General features: G+C 54.1%; 1 protein-coding gene across 1 annotated transcript in view; it reads right to left on the bottom strand.

The window, feature by feature from the left end:
* Window positions 1-2,528: 2,528 nt before the first annotated feature.
* Window positions 2,529-23,748, bottom strand: part of CASQ2 (calsequestrin 2) — a 57,342-nt gene continuing 36,122 nt past the window's right edge. Inside the window, exons 7-11 of the mRNA XM_045817257.1 lie at window positions 23,692-23,737; window positions 16,921-16,975; window positions 7,607-7,707; window positions 5,676-5,750; window positions 2,529-3,852 (exon numbers count right to left, since the gene is read on the bottom strand). Coding sequence (XP_045673213.1) covers window positions 3,646-3,852; window positions 5,676-5,750; window positions 7,607-7,707; window positions 16,921-16,975; window positions 23,692-23,737 — 484 coding nt within the window. The 3' untranslated portion in view covers window positions 2,529-3,645. The remainder of the gene's footprint in view (window positions 3,853-5,675; window positions 5,751-7,606; window positions 7,708-16,920; window positions 16,976-23,691; window positions 23,738-23,748) is intronic.

Here is a 23,748-nt window from a genome sequence, read left to right as displayed (position 1 = left end):
GGAGAGAGGAGTGGGGCCTGCTCCCCATTAGAGGTGGGATGGGAGGCGCGGAAATGGCAGAAGGTTGCTGGCTTGAACACCGCCATGGGGAGGGGCCTGTTGCCAGCTCTGCTGCTTCTGTGAAGAAGGACCTTCCCCTCTGTGCCGCTGGCCCTTTGCCCAGCCCTTAGTCCTGTCCTGAGGTGGAGAGAGTCACCTGGTTATGGGAAACAGCCACTGGCCCTTGTTTCTCAGGGTGATGTCTTTCAGGTGATGTCCTTCGGGTGAAGTTCGTGTTGGGGGCCTGAGGTCCCAGTCTTCTCCTCTCTCTCTATCCTTGACCCCTGAGAGGCAATGGGCTGGGTCCTCTCCACACACCTGATTCCCTTGGGTGGCCTGCCCTTGGAGGTGGGGAACTGGGAAACACATTCTCCTAAGGTCTCATTTACAAAGGACTGCTTTTCTGTAAAAATGATGACTTTCAGGACAGCTGACTGTTTGACCCAATCTCTCAGCTGGTTCAGATCTCAGTCAGGGAAAGAGGGTTACTTTTTAAGGGTGCCCCTTTACAGCCCCAAAGCCGTGTTGCTCTCAGGTGCCAGCGGGGCATCCAGATAAAGCTGTGCCAGGGAGACCATGGAGTGAGGAGCTTAGGACCCAGGAGAAGCCTGGCTGGAGACACGAAGCCACAGACGGGATGAGATGATCCAGGGGTGTGTGAAGAGTGATGGTTCCCCATCCCGGCCCAGGTCCGTCCCCAGTGACTCTGTTTAAGATGCGGGTGGCTGGGCCCCAGCCTGGGATGGTGTTCAGGGCTGGTGACAGGCATCCGTGTTTTTTAAAATAAGTTTATGCTTCCGATGCTGGCTGATCAGGGCTGAGAAAAGCCAGCATGAGCACGTTCAAGGGCAGAGCCCAGGAACCCACCAGCACGCAAGAGGGAGGTGTGTGTGGGCGTGCCAGGACTGTCCAACTTAATGACCTGCGACTGGTGGCATCAGCAGCAGCACAGAGCTCCCAGGCCACACCCATCAGGGCCTGGACAAGGCACAAGCTTGCTATAAAAAGTCAAGCTCATTTCACGTGAGGAGATAATATTTTCAAGAAACATATTGAAAATGATTGTGCATTCTTGAAAGCACAATAAGTCATCTTTTTCCTAATAGGATGACCTTGCAGTTCTAACTATCTGACATTTTCCAATACTGTCCAAATTGCCTATGACCTCCAAAATGAAATGAGAAGGGGCCTCTTGGCTCCATCAGGAAGAAGGATTATGGGAAATTCACTTGAGTTCACCTCTGGGCACTATCTCAGGAAAACGGAATCCTTTGATTCCTTAATCTGTGGAATTTAATGTACTTTAAATCCTTGATTTAAGCGTAAAACAGGGATCACAGTTACACTCTCTTAAAGTGTTTGTGTGACGTCAGGAAAATTGTGTGAGCCCTCTGGGTCTCACTCCGTTTCCTTGTCTGTGAAAGGGGGCAGTAACCAGGCCCACCTCCTCGGACCTCTGTCAGCATTAAGTGCGATCACATCCTCTAGGAGAAGCACTAGCATGGTGCTCCAGGCCCCGAGCAAACAGTCAGTCAACACCAGCTTGAACAGCTCCTCCCAGGCAGTGCCAGCGTGGCCCTCAGCGCTTCTGCCACAGGAGCGCCTCGACACAGTTTAAACCCCATGCACATCACTCACATTCTCCCTCTGAGAACAAGGAGATTTTCCCGGCTGGGAAACAGACCATTTTTATGGCCGTCCGCATTCCTTGACTGTTTGAAAGATTAGCTTCAAAGATGGCTTGGAAAACTTACCTCCCCTAGAGGTTACCCGAGGTAGGTATGCTTGGGCCTGGCTGAATGGTAGTGCAGGCCAGCTGGGGACCTGCCTGCCTCGTGCTGTGGGGGGGAGAAGGGAAGGAGAGGAGGCCCGTATGCATGGGTATCCAGCAGTCCTGGGGAGTTAGAGGTGTTCTGGTTAATCAGTTATTCAGCCATCAGTTCAATAAAGGAGTATCTACTTGGTGCTGGTGATACAAAAAAAAAAAATGAATTCCTTGCCTCCGGTGTAGTGAATAGATAGATATGGAAAGATGTGTTGCAGTTTAAATAAGCACAAAATGCCACGGCAACTGAGGGGAAGCAGGCCCCTGCAGGTCCCCTAGGCGGCCGGATAGAGGGTGGTATCACTCATCCAAACTGGGGCTCCCCTGAGAAGAGGAGGGGAGACAGGGGAGAAGGTAATGGCTCTTGGGTTTGGTTACGCTGTTTGAAGTGCTTACGCAACATCCAGACCCAGATGTCCAGGAGTGGCTGAATGAATGGATCTAAGTCTGGGTTAGAGACCCAGACGTGGGGGTCATCAGCACAGAGGCGACAGCTGATGGGCAGGGACGACACTGCCCTAGAAAGACGTGGGAGTCAAAGGATGCTGTGAAACACTCACGTTTCAAGGGAGGGCTGAGGAAGGGCGGACAGAAAGGAAAACCGAAGAAGCCCAGAGGGTGGGAGCAGGATTGGAGAAATCAACAGAGGTTTTTCAAGATAGTCTTAATATTTTCAAAATATGACTTTAATGAGTTAGTTAGCTAGTATTCCACAAAAGGATTGCCCCATTTGCAAAGAATTTGCGGTGTCTTGCTCATGTTAAAAGACTGAGAAAATAAATTAAAACATTATAATTCACACTGAACGCTAACACTACCGAGCACGATGTAACTTTCAGAGAGTTCAGAAGGCACTTGGGGTTGTTTTTTCCTTAGGGCCTTTGGGCACCACTGCGACCTCTGTTTATTGCTGTCCTGGTCAGCTGTGGGAGTGCCGATGAGCGCAGAGTGACATGTGGGTAGACCAATCCCTGGATGCACTCCAAACGGGAAGGCAGAGGAGGGGTGTCCGGATGGGAGCTCAGGCCAGGAAGCCAGCCCACCCGATCGGGGACGCAAACCCATCCAAATGGATAGAATCCTTTCATTCTTTCCGTTCTCCCCACTCCCAGGTGTGTAGGGGAGACTTGCCACCCAAAGGCAAGTTCAGAGAGCAAATCAAGCTTCTACCCCAGTATCCTAACATCTAGAAAAGATGATGACGTCTCATCCAAAAGCTTGCACCTGCGTTCATACTGGTCTGGCCTGCACTGCAAAGAATCAGGGTAATAGAGCCGAGAGAAGCCGATGGGTAGACTTGTTTCCAAGGCTGAGCATCCGAGAGAGGGCTCCTCACTGAGGTCCCAGGCACGGGGCTCTGTGGATCCGCTGTGTGTCTTCCCTGGGCTCTGACGGTAACAAGGTCACTCCACACCTGCGAGTTAGCCAGCTGTCAGTTCTGTGGCTGCCAGAGTCAAGGATGGCAAGTAAACTTGAGCAGGGGTGTTAGGCGGTATTCTCCCGAGACGGCCGGATTCTGGCACTGCCCTGACCACTAATGGTCGGACAAGGCACAGGGGTTTCTCTGTGACAGTCAGACAGTCAACCTGGGGATAGTTCCCCGCTTGTCCCTGCTGAGTGGGAGGACCGGGTTTGGAAAGCCATTTGCTGAGGTGTGCAGCTCCCGGTGCAGAGCAGGTGGGCAGGGACACGCTGGGGAAGGGAGGGGAGGCTGGCTGGGCCGTCCACGTGGAAGTGGGCAGCCGTGGTTTCGTGTCCATCGAAGCCAGGTGGAGTCGAGACTACTCATCATCCTCGTCGCTGTCATCAGTATCCTCCTCATCGGAATCATCATCATCATCGTCATCGTCATCATCTTCATCATCATCTTCAATGTCATCATCCTCAGTGTTTATCTTCCCAGAAAGCACATCTTCGATCCAGTCTTCCAGCTCCTCAGCTGTGGGCAGGTCGTCGTCGTCTGGAATGTCCATCCATACACTGTCGGCCTGCGGGGACAGGACGAGGGAGTGAGTGGAGGCAGGACGAGTGAGCCAGACCAGGGGCTTTTGAGGGGCTCTGCTGGGTGGGCCCCAGGTCACTCACACTTACCAGAACGTGTGCACACGGTTCCAGGGGAATGCCACATTGCAGAGTGGCACATGCAGTCTCCCGTGTGTATAACATCAAAGGGTGTGTGTGTGTGTGTGTGTGTGTGTGTGATATGTGCACAGGCTGGGGGAGGGGAGTAGATAGGGAGGCGGGGCCGTGGGGAGCGAGCCGAGACCGACAGCTCCTGCAACCCCTTCCTCCTTAGCAGTGCCAATCCCCCACCCACACCCCTCTTTGTGCCTTGCTGCCCACCCTGTGGTGTCCCTCCAGGTCACCAGCACTGCCTTGGCAGAGCCCACTCCCTACCCAGACCTGCCCACCCTCCTGACTAGAGGTTGATACTGAGGGGAAACGCTGGGGGCTGGGAGGGGGCCCGGGAACGGCACAGTCCCCGGGGGCACTGAAAGTCAGTATTTTTACGAATTGCAGTTGTACTTGCATTGGTTTTTTCCCCCCTCTGACTCAACACAAGATACCTGTATAACAATACATATATTCCATGTTTTAAACAACCTTTTTAAGGAAACCCAGTGCTATGCATATGCTGATACTACTAGTAATCTCTGGTTCTCAGTCTCTGTGTGGCTTTGACAACACTCCGCACTGGTTTCAGCGCACAGCGTGGTGAGACAGTCGCGTACTTGACAGAGGGCCCCCTGGCATTGGCAGCGCCCGCCGGGCAGCGCCCGCCGGGCAGCGCCCACGTCACTGCAGCATCGTGACTGTATTCCCTGCGCCGCACTCTGCATCCCTGGGGCCGTGCTGTCTGCCGATCTGCACTTGCTACTCATACGTTCTGTTTCCTACACGTTACGTTTCTGGTGGGACGGTCATCGCACCACCACCAGCGGCTCCCACGGGGATGAGACCGGGGGTGGGGTCAGGGCCGTGCGGGACACTCTTGCTTTTCACCTGATGTCCTACTGCTCTGTTGTGAAATGTTTTAACCTGAGCGCATTTTTCAAAGTATCATTATTAATGTTATTATTAATACAACAATAGTTTACGAAACACGTGAGTGCAGAATTCCCCAGGAGGCTGCACAGCCACCGAGAGGGTGAAGGGACATGGCTAACTGGCCCGTTCACCGGAGGCCCCACCACAGTTAGTTACGGCTCTCGGGGGCCCCCGTGGCTGTCCCTTCCTGTCCACTCTTTGCCTCTGGTGTCTGTCCCCTTGCTGCGTTGTTTCGGTGGAGTTGCCTCCGGTGTCTGGACTGAGATCTGAAATTCCTCCTGCTCGGCCAGTCCACCACCCCAGCCTTTCCTGCCCTCCGCACAACGATGCCTGGATGGTGCGGAGAAGCCCACCCTCCACGTGGCTCTCTCCCTGACTTTCTGCGACCCCCCGCCCCCTGTCTGCGGTCCTTGCTGCTGGGTGACAGGCTATCACCCACTGTACAATGGCAGCTTCAAACACGGGCTCCCTCGTGCAGACAGACCTTGTTTCAGGGCACTGGGAGAAAATACAGAAGAGTTTACTCGGGTGGAAATTTCCAAATACACAATGAACCAGGCCAGGCTGGCCCCATAAGCGAAGACGTGCACCCGTGGAGCCATGGGCTGAGACAGGCTCAGGGACGAGCCTGGGGCCACCCTGGCAGTTTCCGGAGCCTGGGCAGGGCCCCGGGTCCTGCCCACTCTAGGAGGGCCTGGACTCCCTGCCCGACCTCACAGGCAGGCTGCGGGGGCCTGAGCCTGCATCCACGGGGCATACTCACATCTGTCACATTCACCACCCCGATCTGAGGCTTGAACAGGTCAATCTTGAAAGTCTTTTCCCAGTAGGCAACAAGCTGTGGCAACAAAAAATAAAATTAGACCATGGGCAGAGGGCATTCCCCGCTAAAATCACTGTCTGTGGTGGACCCACCTGCCGTCCCATCACAGAAACTAGGTCACCGCTGGTTAACGGGCCCCCACACAGCTGTGGGCACTTAGGAAATTGAAGACTTGCCCCAGCCCTCAAGCCCTTTAAATAAGCATGGGAAAAAAAAGATGTCCTAACACAAACTATGCAAACGTGTAATATGAAAGCTTCTACAGCTGTAAGGGCGAGTGTTCCAGCGCTGGTCCAAAGTCGGTGCCCAGATTGCTCTGTTGGAGTTTCTGTGTGGTGGCAGGCACCTTTCCCTCCACCCCTCTTCAACGTCCCATTTAAAAACCCCTTACGTCGCGCCTCTCTGCCTCGGGAGATGGCTGGGCAAACAGCAGTGTGTCCTGAGAAAGCATGTGAGTGGGAGCAGGGCTGCTTCGTCCAGCCAGGCGTGGTTCCGTGAGGGCTAATCTCTGACTGCGGCGGGACTGAAGGAGCACGGGCCAGGGGGCTGAAGCATGGAGGCGTTCAGTGCAGACAGTCCCCCAAGCACATACGTAGCCTGATGGGGCCTGGGGATAGCCAGGAACCCAGAAATCAGAATAGCCTGAAGATTTCTCCTTTGCCAAAGCAAGGCAAACACTCAGAACAGGGCAGGAGAACTGCAGACCATTGGCCAGCTTAGTAGTCCAGACAGACCGGAAACAGATCAGCCAGCGGTCAAATGTACAACATGTAGTGCCTTATAAGGCCGTGACATTGTTGTCATAGCCTGACATTGACCTCAGATGTCACGGCAGTCTCTGCCTTCGACCTGTTTGTCCTGCTTATATAGGACTGGGTGCCAGGACCCTGCGATCACTAAAACCCCTCACTCTTGTCTGTTTAACCATAGCATGGCCAGTCGTGACCTGTGTACCAAATGAGAATTCCTGGAAGAAGCTGAAGTTACCATTTATAACCTCGTGATAATTAAACTTGTCCTGGTTGCCAGCAGTCAGCTCCCGCGCAAGTCTAGTGACCGGTAGACAAGTCTGGCATCACGTGGGCCTGGGCTGGAACGTCACATCCACCACTGACTGCTCTACCCTCTCCAGCTGTCATTGCTTTCATCTGTGACACAGGGATCGCCACAGTCCCCACTTCACGGGGCTGTTGACAGGAGCAGAAGACATGATGCAGGCAGAGAGCACAGTCTACCGGCCCCACGTGTGTTCGCTACCACCAGGCTTGTGCATCGGACCAATGCTGCTGGCTCTCTTTAAGCGTAACCAAGGCTCTCTGACCCTTGATCGCTGATGCTAGTGGGAGTTTAAGGCTCTTACACATTCCAGTCCAGTGCTGGACATCTCGCTAGGACCTGGGACACACGACGAGACAGGCAGGGTCTCTCCCTCCAAGAAGCTGCTGCTTCTCTCCATGAAGTTCTTAACTCTACGCAACATGTTTGTGTCTGGCTTCCATTACTTAGCAACTCAGGTTGCCCCAGAACTACAGCCCCCGCTCAGAAAATGAAAGAGGCTGTTGCCAGTGGGTGGTGGTGGGTGACAGCAGCTATGGGGCTGCCGGCAGCCCACCTGAGTGGCCCCAGAGAGGGACTTCTGGGCTCCAGGCAGTGAGAACAGGAAGTCTAACCATGTCAGGGGCAGCACCAGGCCCCAAGTTCAACGTTGCCCCTGCGGCCAAGATCTCTCACGCTGGATGGGGGCGGCCACCGGGTTTCTCCAAGTGTCCCTCCCAGTTCACACCCTCCTTCGTGTGACAGGATCTCAGACCAGACACAAACACGAGTCTGCGAAGGTGACCAAGGACGGGGCCCCGGTCCGAGCCACTCACCAGAGGGAAGTCGTCCGGGTCAATCCACACGATGCTCAGGTCAGGGTTGTCGGTGTTGTCCCGGGCGACCTGTTTCAGGATCTCCAGGAACTCGTAGCCATCTGCAGCAGGATCGAGAAGGCGGAGTGACGCCCACGCTTGCCTGGCTTCCGGCGTGGAGAGCCGAGGCTGCGGTCTTTCCAGGGGTTCTTAAGCCACTGGGCACGCACCCTCAATTATAGGATTACTCTGGAACATGAGTCAGCCGAGAACTCCAGCCGCAAAGCAGCTTACTCAAAGACAACAATACAATTTTTAAGTAAAGAAATGAGCAGTTCACAGGGAAGTGGCTGATTCCTAAGGCAAGGCCGAGCTCCGACGGTTAACCTGCAGGTGACAGGTGACAGGTGACCGCCCGGAGCCAGAAAGTTCAGGAACAGAGCAGAGGAACTGGCGCCCGGTCCTCGGAACCAGGTGCTCTGTGCCCTGTCTCCGCACCAACACTTCGCCCTCCCTCAGCGTTCCCCACAGTGTTTGCGCTAGGGACCGGGAGCACTGGGTCTGGACCCCTAGTTTTCTGCCACCTGGAGTTCCTAAAACCTTCACGCTAAGTGAGCTTCCTGATTCACAGTTGGTTTCATCGTTTTGAATAGTAAATGGGGTGTCCCTCCCTCCCTCCTTCCGTGTGTGCTCTGCTCTCACCCTATTCTGTCGGAGTGTTCGTTGCCCCCAGGGGAGGGATGATTCATAAGAAAAGTAGAGACAAGCCTTGTGAGTTTCAAGAACATTGCTTTTCTTTTCTTCCCTTTCTTCTTCTTTTTTTTTTTTTGGCTCTAAAAGCTTAAATCTTGAAGGACCAGGAACAACATAAAATTTATGCCATAAACAAACATTCTTCCAAATGCTTAGCAAGAGAAAGCATACACTAAACCCTCAGCGAAACCCCCTCCCTGGCTCCCAACTAGACACAGAGTTCAGATCCAGGAAAGTCCCTGAGAATAAACTCTGTGCCTGTGTGTCTATACACGTCCGTGTGCTCGAACACAGGCCCGTGCAGTCCCGGGTGTCCGCACGCAGCAACGCCAGCACGCCAGGCAGTCCGAGAATATGGGGCGCCCAGAAGCTCTGGGAGAACCTCCACGTGGAAGCCCCAGAGCAGCAAAGCCAGGAGGCCCGACTGTCTTCTCTGGGCTCCTGAGGATCACAGGCGATGGGTCACACAGATCCAGGGACAGGGTGGGGGGAACCACGGGCGGCTTGGGAACAAAGCCAGAGGCCAGACCGAATGACAGACTTCTCTGCAGATGCCACTGCGAATTGGTGATGATGACGGTGACTGACCAGATGTACACTTGACCTGGCTATGCCTGGGAACCAGCGAGATCCTGGGTCCCTAGGGAGGGTGGGCGGGGCTGGGGGCATGGTTGTCAGACCCAGTTTTTGTCACCCTGGGGTGACATTCAGGTTCAGCTCTACATATAAAGTTATGGGTCTTGCATAGCTGAATCTGTGGCCTGAAATGGACACCTTCTATATACGAGGCCCTCACCAGCTGCCCAGGAATTCAGTATGGCCACTGCCCTTTCTTTGTAAGGGTTTTCTTCTTTTGTGTGCAGGGGGCCCAGCCAGGCTGAGCCCCACGCCACAGCCTCTGTTTAACAAGCCTCTCCTCTCGCCAGGCCCCCCAGCCTTTGTTTGGCTCGCCCAGGCCTCCTGGTAAAGGTTTTTCTCAGCACTTCCTCATTTCCTAATACATTCCAGGCAGAATGCACGCTGTTCTCAGCAGCCCCGCCTGAGTGGGTGCAGTCACTTCAAGGCTGTTAGTTCATCAGAGTCAGACTGGGCCCCCTTAGGCCTTGTTACCCGGACAGCAGGGCTCCTGCTGGTAGGGAAGAGGGTCGCTATAGCTTGCAGCCCCTTCCTGCAGAGAGGAGGGTGGCCTGGGTGGCCTTTCCGCCTGTGACAGAGACCTGAGGTCCACAGGGCCATGTGCTTTATTTAGAGTTGACTATTTACTACTCTGGGGACTGGGGTGGAGGTGGGGCCGGGGGTTCTCCCTCCTGTGGCCTCAGGTCTGGCTGAGAGGGTCAAGAGAGTGCCACTGGCCGCCACCATCCAGACATGATGGGACCCGCTCCCCTGGGCGCGTTGCTGTGTCACAGGTCAGGGAATACGGTGCCACCTGAGTGACGTGTGGGTTTATGCATCAGAATACACGGACCACAAGGGCGATTCCTCCAAAACACCTTCAGCGACTGCTCTCACCGGCAGAGAAGAAAGGGATGATGATGAAGGGGGTGACTTTGACAGCAGTCTGGAGGATGAGAATCACATTTAAAAGTGACCTCAACAAACCAGAAGTTCACAAAGACGAGGAAACTCAACAACGCAGACCCACATCCCAGCTGGAAGCCCTCGTGAGGTGCCGAAGGCCCCCGGGAGGGGCAGGCAGGAGCCGGGGAGGCGCACGTGTTGCCGAGGATGAGCTCGCGATCAGAACTGGCGCTCGCTGAACACCCGCAGGACGGCGCTGCAGTTTTCTGTCGGGAAAGTCCCAGAATGGTGGGATTGATTGTTTTTTTAAAATGCTACATGCAAGAACCTTTCCTATTCCCCATTCCAGAGCAGGTTTGGAGATTTCAAACAAGACTGAAGGAATAAAAATTGGTTTCTGTAAGAAAAAATCAAGTGGATTGGAGCTGTACATAAATAAGAGAAAGCAAAGTTGGGGCTTACTGCCTGTTTTTAAGAATGCAGACGGTTGGGGTCCACAGAGGAGCATGGAAATCTCAAAACAACAACAACAACAACAACAACGAACCATGCAAAGAGTAAATTAACAAGTGAGATTGACGTTACAGCCAGAGAGGGTTCATCCAGGACCAAGGGCAGCCCTCTGACCTTCAGGATGATGAGTTCTACGATGAGCATGAGCCCTCCGCACCCGCGGAGACGTGCGAGGACAGAACAGAGCCTGCGCTTCAGGGAGGGAGCCCAGCCCAAGGCTGGGACACTCGGACACTCGGGGAGAACGACTGTGGTCGGCACACTGGTCCTGCCGTTGAGAGTGCGACTTGGGGCACATGATCTCATCTATATGACGGGGGTGATGCTAACAATGGCGCCTAATGGTGGATGTGAGTCAAATGAGTTAGTGTCTCTAAGGCACGGAGACGGTGCCTGGTGCATAGTTAGTTTTAGCCATTATTTTAAAATGATCTGGCCATTCACCTGTCCATTCAGTGAGTTCCTGTCAGTGCACAAGGGGTGGGTCCCCTACGCTCGTGGCCCGTGGCCCGTGCAGGAGAGAAGACATGCCACAGGAAGTCACACCCCGAGAGCGCGACGGGGACTGCTCCTTCTGCCCTTCTGTCCCCGACTCGGTGACTGGAGGCTCCTGCGGTGGTGGCTGCACAGGGCGGCGTGTCTACGAGACCGTGCCTCGTGTGGGCTAGAACATGGGCTAATCTGTTTGCTTTAAAGTTGTTAAGCTGCCCAATCTGCTATTTTAGGAGTATTTATTCAGCACTTACTGGGTACTTCTGCATTTAATCTTCACATTCTGTCCTGATGGCGGCTAGGAGGACTTTATTATTTCCATCTTGAAGAGGATGGAATTGAGAAGACAGGGAGCGTGCGTGACTTGCCTAGTGTCACGTGCCAGCAGGCGGCAGAGGCAGGATTCTGACCCAGGTCTGTGGTCTGCACGTCGTCCAGAGCCCCTCCCACCATCTGCTTCCCCCTGGGGTCTGGGTATTCCTACCAAAGCTCTGCCCTCTTCCTTCCTCCAGCTGGTGCTTGAGCGGCTTGAGGAGGTAAAAGCGTCAGGCCAGGGGACTGGGGGCAGGGTCAAGGGCTGGGCCCCGAGGAGACAGGCAGGGGTGCACCGTGGGGCTGGTGGGGGCTCTGCCTTCCCCTTGAGCAGCCTGACTGTCCCTTCCCCTCCTCCTGACCTGTGGCTGGGTCCCATGCTCACACAGCCACAGCCTGTGTGGCTGGTCCATTCAGCAATGCTGCTGAGTGAGCCCGGGGACTCAGAGACGGACCTAAATAAATAAGAGGGGGCTGTGACTCCTTCCTGCCACACGGCCTGTGCCCTCAGGTCCCACGACCCGGGCAGAGGGTTCCTGTTGACCCAGGTTTCCCACGGCAAGCTCGAGGCCTCTGGGAATCACATCTCCGTGGGAGGAGAACCCAGGGATTACGCTCTCCTTCCCAGGCGGCAAGGGGCTGGTGGGAACGAGACTGCAGCGGGCCCCAGGGACCAGTTCCGGGCCCGTCGCAGCCACGTCAGGAGCCAGGGCCCCGTTCGGCAGAAACACGTGTGTCTGAGACCCAGCGACAGCCCAGGAGTAATGCTCGCCCTGCACTTGTCCTTGTGACCCTGTCCTTGGGCAGCTGGCCAAGCTCACCACAAAGGACCCTCTTTGACGCCACGTCCTGTGGTTATGGGACTCAGGGTCTCACTCCTGGAGAGGCGCCTGGACTCCGGGAGCCAGGCTGTTAGGGCGGGGCCCTCAGTTGCTCACGTGGCAGGCGACACAGGTAAGTGGGTGGGGGCGGGCTTCACGCAGCTTGGAGATTGTGTCTGGGGTTTGGTGACCTTGCCCGGGGCTCTTAACCCCTCTGGGACTCTGTTTCCTCTCTGCGTGGAGAAAGCAGCTGCGCCCTTTACCTGGGGTCTCCTTGGTAACAACGGTGCCATTGTTCTCGTGTGGGACACTTTCAGAGTAGACTGTAGAGGTTTTCTGTCTTCTTTCTTTCCCTCTCTGCTCCATCAACCTTACATTCATTTTTAGGTTTTCTTTTCCAGTACTTTTATCCTTCATCGATGGGAAGAATTCATTTTGTCATCAGGAAGGTAGACTCTGAGCGTACTCAAAATATCCCGCCTGGGGCTGGGTGCTGGGACACAGTGGTGGATCAGGGCAGGTGACTGTCCTCAGGCCAGAGCCCACTCAGTGAGCGTGTGATTCTCAAAAAGCAGCATCGTGGCCCCTGAACCCGGGGGCTTTGGGGAGCCTCGGAAGGACCTAGTTGGGAGGTGCCCTGACACAGCATCCTGTCCCCTGGTAGAAATGGGGGATGTTGTGTGGGCTCTGCAGTCCCGAGATGGCACCTGAGACACCTGGACACCCTCCGCTCCCTACCACAGCCCTCCCCTCTGCTGTCGGTCCTGGTCTGAGGGCCTGGGGATCGGTGAAACGGTGAAATGGTGAGGTTTCTGTGATGGAAAGAGGTGTAAGATGGTGGCTACAGAGCCGGGGCTTGGGGCTGGACTGCCCGGATTTGAATCCCAGCTCCACCTGTTTTTAGCCACATGACCTGGGGAGGTTCTCTGACTCCTGTCTGTGCCGGGGGAAGATGGTCACGACGGTTCCTGCCACAAAGGGTCCTTGGGAAGATTACATGTGCCAACCTTTGCTGAGCACTTGAACACCATTTAGCATGGGGCATAAACCAAAGGTTAGCTTTGATAAACCACATTTAAATTTGGGAGCTCAAATGAGCGGTCAGTGTTCCTATTTGAGATGATTCGTCTCCAAACCACTTGACAAGACCTGAGGCAGTTGACGCTTGGTTGGAACGGGGCTCGGAGACGACCATCAGAGCCTGTCACCGGTTGTGTCACCGGTTGTGTCACCGGTTGTCCCGCCAGCGCCGACAGCAGCCTGTCCTGCCTTCCAGCTTGGGAGTGCCTAACACTCCCAGCGCCCTGGGAGGGTATCCATCCAGCACGCGCTCATGTAGAAATGCCACTTCTCAAACCTTTCAAGTGTTATGAAGATGTCAGTCTGATGCAGACTCCTCTGGGGCCAGGAGAAGAGAGACGTCCGTTTGCAGACCCGTCAGACAGCAGCTCAGGCGGCATTCTGGGCACTGCAGCTGGGAGGAGGCTCTGGGGGAGGAAGCCGGCAGCAGGTGGGGCCCCTGGGGCAGGAGCCCAGAGCCTCACGCGCCCTCCCAGCCAGGCCTGTCCTCGGCAGACGGTGGCAGCGGAGGAGAGCTCCCTGCAGGAGGGCCTGTCGCCCCAGGGCCTGCCAGGCAGCCATCTGCAGGCCTTGAACACAGCCCTCCACTGGGAAGGCTGGAACACCGGGAGAGGGACGAGAGCTTGCAGGACCCAGGTCCCTCCAATGACATTTGTTGTTGCTGCTGTATGAGCCCAGATTCCAAGTCTGGGGACCTCAGAGGGTGAGGGGGAGGAGGTTGGACTTTTCTTCATAATCAGGCTCTCTTCTCACTCCCCACTGTCTTTCTGCTCTCTTTCCTGCCCCTCCCCAAACAGGTTGCAGCAGTAGCTAGCCTGAAGCAGGCTGGGGCAGCGGTAAGGGGGCGGGTGGGGGGGGCGGGCCGTGTGGTCTGGTGGCTGGGATCCAGAGGAGCCGCTGAGAAACCGAGCTTGTGTGTCTGCCCAGCCTCTAACCACGTGATCCTGAGCATGCCCCTGAACTTCCCTGGGTCTCTCTGATGTTGGGGGCGGGGGCGGTGAAGGGCGGCAGAGAGGAAGGCGGGCAGGCTGACTGTCACTTAGATGACATCAGGGGTATTAACTCCGAGGGGTGGATGAGCCTGGGTCAGGGCCTTGGGGGTATGGGCGTGGCTGGGAAGCCAGACAGCCCTCAGCTTAATCCGGTTCCACCGCATCCCAACCGGGCTCCCACTCCGGCCTCAGCTTGCTCTGGTGTGAAATGGGAATAAAACTAGCACCTCACACATGAGGTTGACATGTCACATAAGCACACAAGAGGTGATTGTCATTGTCGTCTTCCTCATCATCACGCATATGTCATGAGAGGCTTTGGGGACCCATGAGATCTTCTCCAGGAGGCTCACGACACGCTTCCTTGAGACGGGCCGCTCTTTGGAGAGAGACGCGTGGCTACTGTTCCTGAGTGTAAAACCTTTCTTTGGAAAGTGGGCAGGGGTTTGGTCGGAGCAACAGGCCACGTGTCCCTGTGTAGCAAGAGCAAAGGTGGGGGGGACCCACCAGCTGGGCAGGAGTAAAATGCCCTGTCCGCAGCCAGGCCACCCCACCCCAGGTCACACACCAGTGACCTGTGAGCAATGACCGACTTGCCACAGAGTCAGAGACAGAAAACCCTTTCCCTGTCTCAGCCCTGAGCGGGCCAGGCCCTCCCTCGATGAAAAAAGATGCTTTGAGCCCCTCCCTCCCTCCTCCCCCACAAGCAACTTTCTTCCAGCTTCCCAGTAACAAGCCCTAGCTTGGGAAAAGGCTCGGCTTCGGGCCCAGGGATATTTGTGCAGGGAGGAGGTGGAAATAGTTTCAGGAGCTTGATTCATTAGCGGTAATCTCAGTCAAACAGGTTCCTGCAACTTCTCCGGGCCTCTTTGTTCCATTGTTCCCAAGAGCCAGACGGGCCTCCCCACAGCCTGGGAGAGGGCTGGTGGGGCGGGAGGAGAGCACCCTGGAGTCTGGCCAGCAGGCGGTGGCCTCCCTGTTCACACACCAGGGATCCGCTTCTGTTTGAGTGCAGCTTCTCCACCTGGGGCACCTGGCCTCCTTGGCTGTTTCCTGCTCCAGGGCAGAGGGGCGGCCAGAATCTGTGGAAGGAAGCTGGAACCGTGTTGGCTCTTTTTTTTTTCTTCTTTTTTCTGGACAAGGACTAGAAATCTTTGAAGAGTTTTTCCGACTGGAGACTGGAAAACTGGATGGAGAGACTGGAACATCAATGGACATTCAAGAATTCTAATAAAAATAAGGGGCTGGGAGGAGGAAGCTGTCAGAGAACGTGGAGCACAGATTTGGTTGTGACACGGTGCAGTGGAATATTACTTAGCCCTAAAAAGGAACGAAGCACAGATACATGTCACGTGAAGGATGAACCTTGAAAATGTTACGCTACGTGAGAGGTGGCCGGCCACGTGTTACATGATCCCATTTAAACGTCGGGAACCGTCGATCCACAGAGGCGGAGACTGACTGAGTGGTTGCCAGGGGCTGGGGAGAGACTGGTGACGCCCACGGAATTTCCTTACGAGGGACGAGATGTTCTGGAATCAGACGGTGGTGATATTAGCACAGCTCGGTGTACGTACTAAAACCCACTGAACCGCACACTTTGAAAGGTGACTGTTATGGTATGTGGCTTGTATCTCAATTTTTTGAGCTGTATGATAAACACACTTGGAGTTTGGGTCTGCAGCAAACGGTGGCAGCTGATGGCATCCGGACGACAAAGAGGAAGTGGTCCCACAGGCGCGAGCCGGGCTGGGGTGTCGTCAGGCATCCGCCTGTCTCATCCTCTGCCTGGTGGGCAGTTACTGAGCACCTACTGTGCGTCACAGCATGCGCGAGACGACCTGTTCCCCCTTCGGGAGACTCCGCTAACTCCCCGGCCCCTCTTGGGCAGCTTCTCTTCCCTGGGCTGCTGTTTCCTCCGCTGGCCCCAGGAATGTACCAGAGGCCTAGGTCCACGGCACATGCCATAAAACTCCTCAGTCCCTGGAGCCACGGTTCCCAGACCTGACGGCGCCTGGGAACTTGCCTCGGCACTCCATGAAATTACGGGTTCCTGAAGGTTCCGCACCAGTCAGCTCACGGTGGTGGTGTGGGAACCTATCGGGTCTTGCAGCCCCCGCCCAGACACCTCAGAGCCCAAGGCCCGGCTCCTTAGCCATCAGAAATGAAGTCCCCTGCCTTCTCCGGCTGCATTGTGTGTTGTTCCAGGCCTCCCAGGACACACTTCAGAATCTCCACTTCCCCTTTCCCTTTGGAAACTCTTGGTCTCACAGAGCACTGCCCAGGGGACTCAGCATTTTCCCTCCTGCAAAATTAATTTTTCCTGCACTTCACTCTCCACCGATGTTACAGAGTGAAACCAGGAAAAAATTGTCCAAGCTCCAAAAGAAAACAAAGCTACTCATCCATTTGTAGGGTCATTTTACGCTTTAGAAATCAGTTGCCTGTTTGGCCCAGTTCTCATTACGTGGGGAAATATTTTCCATTACATTTCCTAGGCACGGACAGTATTTGAGAGACCGAAGGGTGCCTGCACTGTTATTTAAGGTAGGAGTGTCATCTACACAGGCTACATACATAAACTGGGACTGTGAACAGCTCACACACACGCGGTCCGTAAAGCTAGGCTGCGCTTTCGCTCTCCCTGGTCGGGGCATCGGAGTGGACCAGGCCGTGGGCAGGAAGGAGAGGGGTTAATGCAGAGCAGGCGACCACCAGGGGGTGCCCAGTGTCTTTCGGTTGCGCCGCAGGTGGGAAGTGAGGGAAGAGACCAGGTGAGGGCTGACCAAGGTGAGGAGCTAGTTCTTGCTGAAGGTACCAGAGAGCAGATGTGGGGGGTGGGGGATCCTACCTGGGTCACTCTTCTCTGCAAAGGCCACGATGTGGATCCCGTTCAAGTCATCTTCCTGTGGGAGAAAAGAATCAAAGATTACACTCCCAGGCGGAGAGACAGGCAGGGGTGAAAATGAGAGGGGGAGGGTGGCTGAGGGAGAGCGGACACTGAGGCACAGGGGGACACAGAGACTCGGGGGCCAGAGGCACGGGGCCAGAAGCACAGGGGACAGAGCAGCATGCACATCGAGGAGGGGAACACTGAGGAGCAGCTGGGAGGCGGGCGTGGCGTTCGATGGATGGGTGTGTGAGGCGGGGAAGCACCAGCTGCACACAAGACACAGCACTGAACGGGCCTCACTCCCGTGGTCTGGCGGGTCCCGGAGGGCAGCAGGAAGAGGCAAAAGGGGAAGAACGTGAGTCTGGCTCACCAGGAACGCAGAAGGCGACAAGCACTCTGAATGCAGCTCAGTGAGTGTTAGTCTCTGTTTCAAGAAGTCACCACCAGCCCATACAGTCAGTGGCAGACCAGACTATGGAAACCTCTGGGCACTGCTGACGGATCCTGAAGCTGGCCCCGAACAGGCAGCAGACAGGAATCCCTGACGCACATTAGAATCTGCGTCTGTGTTGTTCACACAAGTGTCACACACTGCTTCTCTGTTAAGACACTGCTCAGTGAAGAGCCTGTGTGGTCAGCAGGGGGCGCTTTGCCGACTGTTACCTTGGGGGTGTTCATGGGGGGGTTCCTTTTGGCTCTGGAACCAGAGCTTGTGGAAGTGACACAGGCCTCTAATGCACGCCTGAGTGAGGGAGGCCACAGAAGAGTCTGGAAATGGGGGCTGGGGAAGGTTGCGGGTGCGATGGTGACAAGTGGGTACAGCTGTGGAGGCCGGGACTGCGGCACAGAGTCTAGAGAGAGTATTTCAGATCTGCGGGGCAAGCCAGTAGCGTTGCATCTTCCTGTGTCCTGGACAGATGTCCTGGACCACAGGGCTCGTGTCTCCTTTGCATCGATTATTTCTGCAGGAGAGCGAGTAAGAGCTTGGTGGCGCTTCTTTTATAAGAAATGTGATCCGCCCTGGCTGGTGTGGCTCAGTGGATTGAGTGCCAGCCTCCAAACTGAAGAGTCATGGGTTCGATTCCCAGTCAAGGCACATGCCTGGGTTGCGGACCAGGTCCCAAGTTGGGGACATGTGAGAGGCAACCCCACCAATGTATCTCTCACACATCAATGTTTCACTCCCTCTCTCCCTTCCTTCCCCTCTCTCTCTAAAAAAAGAAAGAAAGAAAGAAAGGTGATCCTCACAGGACTTGGACGGAAAGCTGTGCGAGAATGAGGCCTGGGGACGACTCTGAGTGAATATGATCGTCACAGACACAGGGAGAGGGGCTCACTGGGCACCCTGGACGCCACATCAGAATCGTCCCGCGGAAAAAACACCCCAGTCGTCCCAGCCCTCCTATGGCCCCGTTTCCATTGCAATTGATTTTAATGCCGGTGCAATCCTATCTAAATGCTAATTCTTTTCCTTCGAGTTTGGAATGGACAAAACCTCCAAAAATTCTGAGCGAGAGTAAATGGAAAATATCATTATTAAAAACAAGCGAGTGGGCACTGCTGTGGTCAGATTCCCCGGGGAATTGAATTTTACAGATCTATATGCGTGCGTGCAGGTTTATTACACAAATCTGACAGCAGCCAGAAGGGGGGCGGGGTGAGGTCTTGCTGGTGTACATTTGCTGTCAGCACCGGGCAGGACACCCTGAGTGGTTCTCATTAGGCCGCCCCGTGTCCCTGGCCGTGGACACCATGAAACAGGTTCGCTTCTGCCTACCCTTCCAGAATGCATTTGGAAATAGGTTTCAGAATTAAGAGTCCGTATGTATTTGCTAAGAGACTGTTCATAACGTGGCTGTCCCTCCATGGGCCTCAGATCATCCCTGGATGGAGAGCTGCGTGGCCACGGGAAAGGGTGACCTCTGTCCCTGTGGGCACAGAGGGTCAGCATGCAGGCCTGCACCGAGCCCCTGCACCGAGCGCCTGCACGGAGGCAGGCGGGGGCTCTGTCCCGGGTATTTTCAGGAACACACTCACAGAGCAGGACCCCGTGGGCCAGCCAGTAGGTCAGGGTTGCTCGGGGAGTATCCTGGGTGCATGGACGAGGAAGAGCCAAGGGCCGTCTGCAGAGGGACCGCCCCCCAGGGGCTTCCTCTGAACCCCACACTGTTGCCACCCAGGTCACCCATTTGGTCTTCCGGTCACACTGTCTTGGAAATGATCTCTCTACTTGCATAAATCTTCCCTTCTTACCCAGATGGCAAGCTCGATGAGGGAAGGGAGTACACCTTCATATGACAATGACGATTAAAATGGCTTATTCTTAACTGCCCTTTGCCTTTGAGTCAGTACTTTGTAAGCACATTACTTCTAAATCTTTAATGAAAGTCTTGTCCCTGTTTAAGGCTTAAAAAATTGAAGCGACTTACCTGAAGCCACAGAGCCAGTCTGTGACACACCTGGGGATCGGACCAGCTTTGTCCGGTCCCACCCAAAGCCCATGCTCTTCCTAGCTCAAGGGAAGAGCCCAGAGCAAGCCAGGGTGGCACAGAAATTACCCTGAGCTGAAGGTATTTGAATTTCTGAGATCTCTCATTTGCCTAAATACAGAGCCTCTCAAAAGAACTCAGCTGTCAGTAGATCCTTTCCTGGGGTGCAACTCAAATCTTCTCTTCTCAAACAGACAGACGTTGTCACAAATAATCGTATCTCTCATCGCTTCTCCTAAGGACCCATTTCTCTTTGCAAAAAGTGTTTTGTTGTCCCAGAAGGGTCCCTCTGTCCCTCCCCGCCCCCTGTTTAGATGGTACATAAGCCTCTCCTTCAGCCGCATTTCTGTGAACTCCAGAGCATAAATAGGTAATTAAATCTGCTCCACCCCCCCATCCCCCATACTAATCTGTCTTCTGTCTGTTTAGTTTGCAGGCCTCTCACACTGAACCCCAGAGAGCAGAGGAACAAGCGTTTGCTCCCTGACATCTCCAACGGCAGAGGATGAGCTCCGTGAATCTGCCGTCCCCGCTCCCGGGTTCGCAGATGTTGCCACCTCAGGCCAGCGGCTCTTATGTCAGCCGAAAAAGGCTGGGACGGGGCCTTTATAATATATCACGTGACTGGACATCAGCTTTCCCCCAGCCCCAAAGATGGACGTTTGGGAGTTACTTGGGTGAGTACCTGTCTTTGGATTCCCCAGCAGAGGGTGCGTCCCTCTGCCATGGCAGGGAGCGCACTGGACTGGTGTCACGTGTTTGGAGGCTGTGTCACCAACTCAACCCTGGACTCCTAAGGACAGGACAGCGATGCTCATTTTTATAATCTCAGTGCTTAGCACAAGACAACAGGTGCTTGTTCATGCCTACTGAATTTAAAAAGGAGTATGGTGATAAAAATCTTCCATACTGGTTGAAGAAAATTAGGAAATATTAGAGAGAGCAAGGGGAAATGAATCACCCACCAAGCAGATGGATTACCGCTGCTCAGGTTTTGTGGTTTCCTTCCAGTGTCTGCTGACGTTTGTTCTCGTGTTGCGTGAAGAGAGGCAGAGAAGACAAATGTGTTTAAGAGCAGCGGACTCCCTGGTGTGATGGAGCGTCCTAGGGGCCCGTCTGGGGGTTTCTGGCTCTCTTGTGGAAATACTTGTTATTGTAACAGAGAGACGGTTCTTCTAGAAGGAACTGATGATTCCCATCCCTGTGGGCGTTGGCCCAGGACTCCGGCTGACCACGTGCCAGGATGGAGGGCCGGCGGAAGGCGGAGTCTCAAAGGGGAAGGACAGTCAGCCCTGGGCCTGGGCCACCCTAACCCCACTTTGACATTCGTTGACTGTTCTAAATAAATAAATAGCTACCTGATTTACACAAGCAGGTATTACTAGGCACCGATTTCTTTAGTAATAATAAATGATGTGTTTCTATGGTTTGCTGCTTTTAAATCCTACACAATGGAGGAGAGAAAAAAGTCAACAGTTGCTTTAGCCCCACCTCGTTTTCCTAGCTCATTACTGTAGTTTGCAGTGTCTGGGGAAGCGGGTGCTGAAGCTGAAGACTTCTGAGGTCATTAACTGGTCGCTTTCCCCAAGATCTGTGATTCAAGTTCCTGTGGCCAAGTGGCCGGTGGGCATGCTCTTTGAGGCAGTGCCCACCTAGGTGGATGGGGAAGCGGTGCGGGGAAAGGCTCCCTAGGGGGCCTTCTGACAGATGGACTTCCGCTTCTCGTCTTAGGATGCGGAGATGATGCTGGAGGACCCGTACTGCCCCACCCCCTCCCGTGGTGGAGGCTGGGATGAGGGGCTGGCTGGGTCTGACTAGGCTTCTGGGGTCCAAGTCACGTGGGTGTGCCTCGATGTTGGAGAGGAGTAAAGCGGTTGGGTGCCCGGGCTTCTGTACTCAAGTGGCAAACACAAGGCCCACGGGCCGAATCCGGCCCTCTACCCTGTTTTATCCAGCCTGGCACCTTGTTTCTACCCGGCGGCACTGCCGAGCACCTTGCCCCTAGTTAAGGAGTAGTTACATTTATCCAGTCCTAAAATTATATTTGGCCCTTTGAAGGCAACCTCGAGGCTGATGTGGCCCCCGGTGGAAATGAGCTTGACACCCCTGCAGTCTCCCAGGTTAAATTTAACACACAGCCCTTCCTAATCAGAAAGCAATTGAATATACAATGTAGAAAATGTGAGCCATCCTTCTTATTGTGTTTTACGTCCTATGTAGCAAAAGGCTGTGACTTATCTCATTCATTACGTGAGAAGAGAGCCAGACAGCAGACTGTCTTTCTCAACGTCCAGGTGTGATGAGGTAAGAGGGAGTGTCTCCGAGGGTGGCGCGGGGGTTCGGGGGTGCAGGGGTTCTGTGTTTGTGGTCGGAAGAGGAGATGCGGTGGGCGGAGGCAGGCGTGGACACCACACAGCTGTATCCCTGAGGGAAGGCCTGTGAAAAGAGGGCTCAACACTCTGTAGTCTTTTCCTTCCAGGAGCCTCGATAATTGAGACTTATTTATCAGGGGTGAAGGAAATCAGATAAGACCCCGGGGATAAAGGCCCAGCAGAACAGGAATGGTCGCTCTCCATTTAACATGGCGCCTTGTGTCATGAAGGACCAGGGAAGACGGAGGGGCAACAACGCAATGCCAGTGCATGATGATCCAGGGCTGGATCCTGCACCAGGGGAAAAAAATTTTTTCTCATACTATAAAGGACATTAGTGGGACAACTCGTCAGTTTGAATAAGGTCCATAGACAAAAATAATGGTATTGATTTCCTGATTTTGGTAAGTGTACTGTGGTTATGCGAGAGAAAGTCCTGCTTAAGAAAACACCTGAAGGACGCAAAGGCGAAAGGGAATTGTGTCTGCTACTCACTCTCAGACGGTTCAGAAGAGAAACCTAACATCTATTTATCCGTCTGTCCGTCCAGAGACAAAGCAAAGGTGATAAAACGTTAACACATGGGGAATCTGGGTAAAAAGATCGTGGGATTCTTTGCACTATTTTTTATAAGTCTGAAATTATTTTAAGTAAAAATATTTCTCCAGGGATATTCTTTTTAAAGCACTATTGTACCGTTCATATGCAATGACAAAACATTTTGAATGTCATGTTTTTGAAAGCACGACACGCCGGGAGCACGTGTTTCTGCCGCGTGGAGGTGCTCAGGTAGCCCGCTCTGCACCCCAGCCCGTTCACCCTCCACGTCCATGTCTTACGCAATGTTTGTTCTACGTTCAAACATCCAAATACGACGTTATATGCTGGTCAGACAGAAAGTGCCAAGTTACTCCGTGGGCCCCTTCACCTGCCACTTTAAACTCTGAATTAAAGTAAACAAATACACGCTTCCACGTTACTCCCTTCCCCTCCCACCCACACCCCCACTGCAGAATGGTGCCTTGTGGGGAGGTGGCCCACTCTAGGGGTGTGTGCTGGAGAGAACAGGGGATTTGACTCCCGATGATCTAACTCTAAGTTCTAGTGCTTATTAGTTATGTATTCTTGACTAATTAACTTAATCCACAGGATCACTTTCCTTAAGTAAATTGGTGTTAAAATAACTCCTGTATTTCCTCAACTCTACAATTGCTGTAATGCTTTGGGAAACGCTCTGCAGACTTTGGCTGTTACTGTTTACAGAATTTGGTGTAAAGCTAAGGTGGGTGGGAGGTTGTGCCTCCAGGGCTCTCTTTCTAATGCTATTTGACCCGCCTGACATGTTGTCTATGACCTTGACCTAGAGGATATTCTGGCTCAGTCTTTTCTGGCGCCTTGAGCTGGTACTTATAAAAACTGCTACCATTCATTTGTCAAGCACCTACCATGTTCTGGGATCTTCCCACCATTCACCTCTAGCCCTGATTCTAGGTGCAGAAACTAAAGCTCAGACAGACCACATGGCTCGATGTAGGATGCAAAGCTACGAGGTGTCAGATTCCAGACTTGAACCCAAGTCCCTGTGACTTCATGGCCTGAGCTTCTTGCACTAGTTGCCCTGAGCCCCGGGCGGGTCACCATGGAAAATGAACTCAGAAGCAGAGTACTCCTGCCCAGTGGGTAACACTAGAGAGGCATAAACTGGATCCACAACAACTGGGTTTGACTTGAGCGTGCTGCCGTTCACATTTCAAATACTCTACCTTCTAGACATCCACTCCAGCCAAGTGAAACTTGGTGTGAGTTTTGAGATCAAAGGGGCATTCTACCAGTCTCTACAAGGCAGAAGGAGTTTGCCACTTTCTTACCCATGTTTCAAACATATCTTCTGGGCGTAGGCGACGTAGGGTGGGTCTGGAAAGAGA

This window comes from Phyllostomus hastatus, unplaced genomic scaffold, assembly GCF_019186645.2.
Source record: "Phyllostomus hastatus isolate PE091 unplaced genomic scaffold, TTU_PhHast_1.1 phas_scaffold_216, whole genome shotgun sequence".
NCBI lineage: Eukaryota > Metazoa > Chordata > Mammalia > Chiroptera > Phyllostomidae > Phyllostomus > Phyllostomus hastatus.
Note: the sequence above shows the minus strand (reverse complement) of the source record. Positions and strands in the feature narration are given on the sequence as shown.